The sequence below is a fragment of the Loxodonta africana genome, chromosome 14 (genome assembly GCF_030014295.1).
Source record: "Loxodonta africana isolate mLoxAfr1 chromosome 14, mLoxAfr1.hap2, whole genome shotgun sequence".
Lineage (NCBI taxonomy): Eukaryota > Metazoa > Chordata > Mammalia > Proboscidea > Elephantidae > Loxodonta > Loxodonta africana.
In genome coordinates this window covers 22,571,638-22,578,837 of record NC_087355.1, presented here as the reverse complement: position 1 = coordinate 22,578,837, position 7,200 = coordinate 22,571,638, and the positions used below count along the sequence as shown (strand labels likewise).

At 49.7% G+C, this 7,200-nt stretch overlaps 1 protein-coding gene across 1 annotated transcript; it reads left to right on the top strand.

The window, feature by feature from the left end:
* The first annotated feature begins 1,205 nt into the window (after positions 1-1,205).
* Positions 1,206-6,223, top strand: MSC (musculin). The gene is made up of 2 exons (XM_003408344.3): positions 1,206-1,987; positions 2,840-6,223. Exons 1-2 carry the CDS (start codon positions 1,442-1,444, stop codon positions 2,924-2,926), a joined length of 633 nt encoding a protein of 210 aa, XP_003408392.2. The 5' UTR covers positions 1,206-1,441; the 3' UTR covers positions 2,927-6,223.
* The last annotated feature ends 977 nt before the right edge of the window (positions 6,224-7,200 follow it).

Here is a 7,200-nt window from a genome sequence, read left to right as displayed (position 1 = left end):
TAGCATTCTATATCCAGGAGCACAGGCTGCTAACCAAAAGGTCAGCAGCTGGAATCCACCAGCTGCTCTTTGGAAACCCTATGGGGCAGTTCAGCTCTAACCTTTAGGGTCGCTATGAGTCAGAATCTACTTGATGGTAATGGATTTGGTTTTGGTTTTGATTATCCAGGAGCATGCTTCTCAATACACAATCTCAGATAATACGGGCCCTACACTGGAAACCCTGGTGGCATAGTGGTTAAGAGCCACAGCTGCCAGCCAAAAGGTTGGCAGATCAAATCCACCAGCTGCTCCAGGGAAGCTCTACGGGGCAGTTCTACTCTGTCTTATAGGGTGGCTATGAGTTGGAATCAGACTCCAGACAAAGCGTTGCTGGTAGTTGTTACACTGTAACTCAGCCCGTTAGGACAGAGCCTTCTGTCCTATATATAGTGGTTTAAAAAAAGCAAACATGGAATTCTCAAGATAGTGGAAAATACCGGATACAACACCCAGTGATGTAGCGACTGAAATACTACTGGCCAAGGATTCCAATCATGGATTTTGAGTCCTTATTCTACTGATGAATCTGGTGATTTGGAAACCCTTTCTTAACATCTCTGTGGCTGTTTCAAGTTCTGTAAAGTGGAGATAATAGCACTAAAGTCACAAATGTCATTGGAAGATGAAACCAACTAATGTAGATTGAAGCGCTGTTGAAAAAGCAGGACCAGAACGAGAGGTAATTGCTGTGGATTGTGGATGTTGTTTGCTTGTTTTTTTTTTTTAATCTTTTCTTGAATAAGCAGTGAGTGATGAATTTTCTAAATTGAGCTCTGCAATTTTTTTTTTTTTTAAAGACCGAAGGTCGCGATCCTGGGGTCTTTAAGTCCCTGGCAAATCTTCACCATCGCTAAGATTAGCTCTGGATGGAAGTGAGGTGGGTAGGAACAAGCCCGCCCCACCCCACCCCACCTCGCGCGCACACACACAGACACACACATCTTGCGCAGACAACCCGAGGGTTCGTGGGTCCCCGGGCCCAAATCGCGGCTCTGCAGTTGTCCCCTTCCCCCGCCCCCAACAAAGGCTCCTCTGCGCATAGAAAAGTGGTCCCCACCCCTTCCACGCCCCCGCCCCACCTCTTGCCCCCCTCTCCAAACCTCTCTTCTTTGCCCGGGGTGATTTGTTCTAAGGAGTACAGATAAGTTGTCCTGTCAAAAGGCGCAATTCGCGATTGCGCGCGCGCGGAGTCTGGCCCAGGGTGCAGCTTCTGGGCCGCGCTCTCCTGGGTGAGCAGCCGAGCACGCTTGCTCTGGCCGCCCCGCGCCTCCCGGCCCAGGTCTCGGGTCTTTTCCGTAGCTCTCCCTGGCCCCTGCCTCAGCGAGGGAGCTGAAGGCAGAGACGGCGAGACTGGCCAGGGAGAGAAAGGCGAGCGCGCGTGGGCTCGGGGAACGACGCGATGTCCACCGGCTCAGTGAGCGACCCAGAGGAGATGGAGCTGCGGGTGCTGCAGCGGGGGTACCCAGTTCCCGCCTCCACCGGGCCGCCCCTCCACGCCGCCGAGCGCAGCTACGCATCTCCCAGTGACAACTCGTCTGCGGAGGAGGAGGACCCCGACTGCGAGGAGGAGCGCTGCACGCTGGGCGCGGCCGAGGGCCCAGGAGGCTGCAAGAGGAAGCGGCCCCGTGTGGCTGGGGGCGGCGGCGCAGGCGGCGGCAGCGGCGGCGCCCACGGCAGCGGCGGCAAGAAGCCTCTCCAGCCCAAGGGCTCGGCCGCCGAGTGCAAGCAATCGCAGAGGAACGCGGCCAACGCCCGCGAGCGCGCCCGGATGCGCGTGCTGAGCAAAGCCTTCTCCAGGCTGAAGACCAGCTTGCCCTGGGTGCCCCCGGACACCAAGCTTTCGAAGCTAGACACGCTCCGGCTGGCGTCCAGTTACATCGCGCACCTGCGCCAGCTGTTGCAAGAGGACCGCTATGAGAACGGCTACGTGCACCCGGTGAACCTGGTAGGGGCGCGGCGCGTGAGGCCGGGGGTCGCTCCTTGGCAGCGGACAGTGTCGGGCCCTCGGGGAGGAACCGGGACGGGAGTTCTGGGACAGATAGTGCTGAGTCCAGTTTAGTTCCTCCCAGATCAAGGGAAGGGCCAGCCTATTTCCCGGAGAAAAATCATCTGCGTTTCTGCGTTTGCATCATTCTGTTCATTGTACATGGTGCGTCCCCCAGTCAGAGACATTGGCAAATTTCCCACTTCCGGGGAAGTCTTGGTTCCAGTTGAGTCTACTCAGACTGAATCCAAATCTCCCTTGCCCAACTGTTTCCAGCTAAGAACCTGACAGGCTTGATTCAACAAGACCTACTTTCTGAAAGGGAGGAAAGGCTGGGCTTTATAAAGGAGAGTTTAGACTTTTTAATTTCTACGGGATAGCAAAGGTTTCCCAAACGCGATTTGTCTGGAAAGCCCCTCTCTGACCTGCCAACTCTCCGGGCTTGGGAAAGATCTTCTGCGAGCCTATCCAAGCCCTCCTTCCCACTTGGAGCGGGAGGCTGCTGGGGTGTGTGTGTGTTTGTATGTGTGCTGGGGAAAGGAGTTCAAAAGACAATATCTCAAGTTCATGAAAATTTCACTGAAGGACCTTGAGGGCAAAATCCTGGAGAAAGCGTGGACACCACAGGTTTTGCAGAATCAACATCCAGTAACATTAAAATTGTAGTTGAGATAAACAAGCAAGTTCCCAGAAGTCTGATTAAAATCTGAGCTGTTTAAAGTCAGGGATAACCCAGGGCTTACTTAGGAGGGCGGTTTCGGTTTGAGACGCTCGTTTCTTCTCTCATATCTGATGCTCTTTTTGAATTTACAGACATGGCCGTTCGTGGTCTCAGGGCGACCCGACAATGACACCAAAGAAGTTTCTGCAGCCAACAGACTATGTGGAACAACCGCTTAGATGGGACCAGAACTCACGGATGGGATTATTCGTTAAATGCGTGTGTTTGGGGGCCACGGAGAGAAGGGAGAGAGCACGAGAACCCCGGAGGATGGGAAGAAATTCTTTGGGAGTAACGAGGTTCCACTGGATTCTCCCTGACCCCCCGCCCCCACCTTTCCCTGGGACTGTGAACACGAGAGGTGGCGGGCGCGGGCGTTCGGAGTGCGGGGGCCCCGGGGCGTGAAGGCAGTCCTTGCAGAGCGCGGACGGCCTCTGCTGCCGCCGATCTGGGCGACCACGCTTTCTCTCTCTGGAAAGAGCCTCCTTCAGTCCTGAGAGCGCGGACCCAGACTCCAACCTCGGGTTTTAGCTGCGTGAACTAAGTCTCGCACTGGAGCCTGAGCCCGGCCCAAAGGGATCAGTTGGTTCCAAGCTGAGCCAGTAAACAGTATGTGATGGCGCGAGTCCGCCCGGGCCAGGCCTTTCACGTCAGACCCTGGTTAGAGCGCTATTTCGATTGGCTTTAAAGACGGAAGCCTTGACTCGAGAGTCGCGTCGGGCTTGTCTTTAAGTTGTAAAGAGAGGAGCGTGGCATATCTGGGCCAGGCGGTGTCCTACCCAGCAGCTCCCTCCCAGCGAGCGGGACAGTCCGCCCCACACCTAGTGGATGGAGACACGCTTTCCGAGAGCGCCGAGCCTCCTTTTGCTGAGGCTGCGTTCTGGCGCCCGGCGAGGAGCGCTTCTTCGGCGCGCTGGGCTTCCGCGCGGTGGTCGGGTCCCCCAATCCTCGCAGGCCTCTACCCCCGAGCTCTGGCCTCTTCTCACCCAGGCTTCTGTTTAGCCCCATCTTCTTCTAGAATCGAGCCACTCTTCCTCCTTCCCCAGCCCTCAGCAGGCTCCAGTCTCCTCCCCAGGACTGAGCCTCCCTGCACTCTTCCCCTCTGGCTCCATCCGTTCTCGATCACCCCGAAGGCTTCGGATTTCCCTCATTACACCTCCCCTTCAATCTTTAACCCCTGCCCCCAAGCGCTCACCTGCAGGCACCCCTGTTCTCGTCTGCGCGAAGGAGCGCTCCGGGTGGGCCACTGGGGCGATCGGTGCCACCTGGGGCGGTTCGGTGCCACGTCACCCTGCTCTAGGGGAATGCGCCTTCGTCCCGAAGCTGCACTACCACAGTAATTAGTAAATGTAAATAAATTTATTTTTTTATGAATAATAAAACTCATTGTGAAAATTTTGTGCCCCTGCGGGCTTCAGAATGTGATCTTTGCTGCCAATTACTGAGAGGGTTTTGTCAAAAAGTGAACTTTAAAGGTGTGAGTCTTGGCTCTGGACAGGGCCTCGGGTCATTGTCGCGCGGATGAGGATTTTCTGCAGGTGGAATGGCGGTGACCACATTTGGATCACTGCGTTTCCAATTTTAATCATTAATCTCTCTGATCCTGACCCTTTTTCTCCAGCCGGGGTTCTGGGAAGGCAAGAACTGGGGACTCATGCCCTAAGAGCCTTTGGGGCCAGGGCTACGTTGAGAGACACACACCCCTTAAACTAATACAGGTGCACACCTCTCACAAACGCACACACTGAAAGCTTCCTTCAGCCTAAAGCACACGCCAATGCTTAAAATTGCAAGTAGTTCACGAATCCCCTAAAGCCAACCCACCAGAGTCCCACCTCAGGTTTATCTGGCAGAATAAAAACAAGAAGAGACACCAATTTGTGTTTCAGTAGAGTTTTTCCTTTTTCAAGTTACGTTTATATACCGTTTTTAACTGTGCACCACATCATTTCCATGTTAGTTCTTCCATTTTCATTGCGATTTTTGCAAGAGTTAATAACTTGGAAAACCCAGAACAACTTTGAAAACGCGGGTCTATTTTAAAGCAACATTCTCTTTGTAGGCGGAGTCCTGGTGGCGCAGCGGTAAGAAGCTTCGGCGGCTAACCAAAAGGTCAGCAGCTGCAATCCACCGGGCGCTCCTTGTAAACCCTATGGGTCAGCTCTACTCTGAGTCAGAATGCACTCGACGGTTTTTCTTCCGATCTCTTTAAAGAATATTTAGAAAATTCAGAAAAGTTCGAAGAATAAAACCACCTAAAGAACTTTCCGATTTGAGATTGTATCCGTATTTTATAAAAGTGAAAAGCAGTTTTCTTGACCAGAGAGAAAACACAGTTGGATTTTAGTTAGGAGGGGAAAACGGAGGTGGGGGAACAAAACATCTCATTTGAACCAAGCCAACCCCAAACTCCAGAGAATTGCTTTTTGAGCCTATATTCTCGGCTTTTGCCTAACCCTGAGGAGGTATCCTGCCTTTGGAATTCAGTCTTCAGCGGCTTGACACCCGGTTGGGCTCTGGGTTTACGTGAGTCGGTCCCTGCGGCAACAGAGGCTTTGCGGTAAGAGAGAGCAGGGTGGATAACTATAACAGGAAATTCTAGTCTGCTCAAAGACACTTTGCCTGTATGTTCCGGGTTGTGGGCTTTGGGGATAGGGTGGGGTGTCTTGCTAGAGGTCAGATCTGATCAAAAGCCGTTTCCAAAGCTTCCAGCAAGAAAACGACGCTGCGCAGTAATTGGTCAAGACCAACCTGAATGTCCAAGAAACCCACCTGGAAACTCAAGCTCTGCCACCAACTATCCTTCACGTGCAAATTGCTTAGCCCGTCTAAGCCTGTTTCCTCCTCTATAAAATGGGGGTAATAATAGTGCTGATCTGGGTTAAGGATATTAATTAACCCTCCTAATATATATATATATTTTTTTTAATATATAGTGAGAGTTCTGGTGGACAGAGCTCAGCTGGTATCCAAAAGGTCGGCATTTAGAATCCATTAGCTGCTCCTTGAAAACCCTATGGGGCAGTTCTGCTCTGGCTTAGAGAGTCACTATGAGTCGGAATCAACTCGATGGCAACGGGTTTGGTTGGGGTTTAATGTGTAGTGAGAGGCACACTAAATACTGGCAGGCTACCAGAGGAAACCCAGAGGCCAGAGGATGGGCTCTGGCAAAATGAAGACATGTCAAACAGGTGGAACATTTCAGGAATCCAGTCTTTAAGGTTTGGTCCGGTTTTTAGATTGGATCACAACTGTAAAAGAGAAATGTCCCACAAAAGCTGAAAAACAGAGAAAGTGTAACTATCTATATGTGTCGTGAAAAACAGAGAACAAGTATTTGAATAAACAGGGAAATATTTAAGCAAATACTCGCAAGTAAAGGATATTTTTAAAATATTTGTTTTTATAATTATATTCTTTCAAGGTAGTTTAGGGATGAACTCATAAATCTCTTGCCCCTGTCCCCTTGTCCATTAAGGTGACAATATTCACTGACTCACATGTATACATAGTGTTGTACACTTTTGTTGCCATTTTTAATCCAATACTTTATAAAGAAGGAGAAAAAACTTTTTCAGGAGTTTTTTTTGCTTCATAGTTTCTGTAAAATGCCAAGAACTATGATGGGGGGGGAGGAAGAAAGGGGTTAATTTCTCAGCCCTAAAGAATCTATGTAGATTGCTCAGCTTCTAGGAAAAGGTTGCTGTTGAGAGAGGCCTTAAGCATCCTAAACCTGTTTTTTTCTTTGTCTGCCATGACTATAACAGGCTCTAAGTGATAGAAAGCCATCCTACAGCATTCCTTATTATTTTTCTCATCATTTTCCCTCAGGGATTTGGGTTGGAGAAATGAGAATCGGGGCTGGAGAACTGGGAAGTTATAAGAAAAAGAGAAGTAAGTACACCCTTAGGGTTTCTTCGATTGAATTGCACTGCTGTGAGAGAAAAGATGAGAAAAAGAAAAAAAATCACTCCTTGTTTAAATAAGTTAATTTTTTCATAAGAAATTTAATGTAAAAAGCACTGGATAAACAAACAGAATAAGCAAATTGAAAAACACTCTGCAAGGGGCTTTTTGAGGGACCAAACCATTATTATTAGTGACACTGACTCAACTGAAGAGAACAAAAATCCCCTTTCACAAACTCTTCCTGATATGAATATAGAAAATGAAATGCTTTCAGCACTGTAATTTTGAAACATTTAGGCGGTTCTTGGTTAAGGACGTTCAATTGATTCCGTGCATATTCTTTTGCACTTGGCTTCAAGGTACAGCTCAACTTTCTTCTGGTGGCTCCTTCCACAGACAGTGACAACGACCCTGGCAATTTAAAAAGGAGGTTTTCACTGACAGTTTTTTTTTTTTGTGTGAGAAAAACTTCATAAGTTAATAAAGAAATTAAGACAGATGTTTTCCCCATTAAAAAGCTAAACAGACCACTTTTAATAGCTAA

Excerpts from the sequence above, each read along its gene's own strand:
- MSC (XM_003408344.3), top strand. The coding sequence starts at position 1,442 with ATGTCCACCGGCTCAGTGAGCGACCCAGAGGAGATGGAGCTGCGGGTG. Across the intron at positions 1,988-2,839 it reads ACGTGCACCCGGTGAACCTG|ACATGGCCGTTCGTGGTCTC; the intron begins GTAGGGGCGCGG and ends TTGAATTTACAG.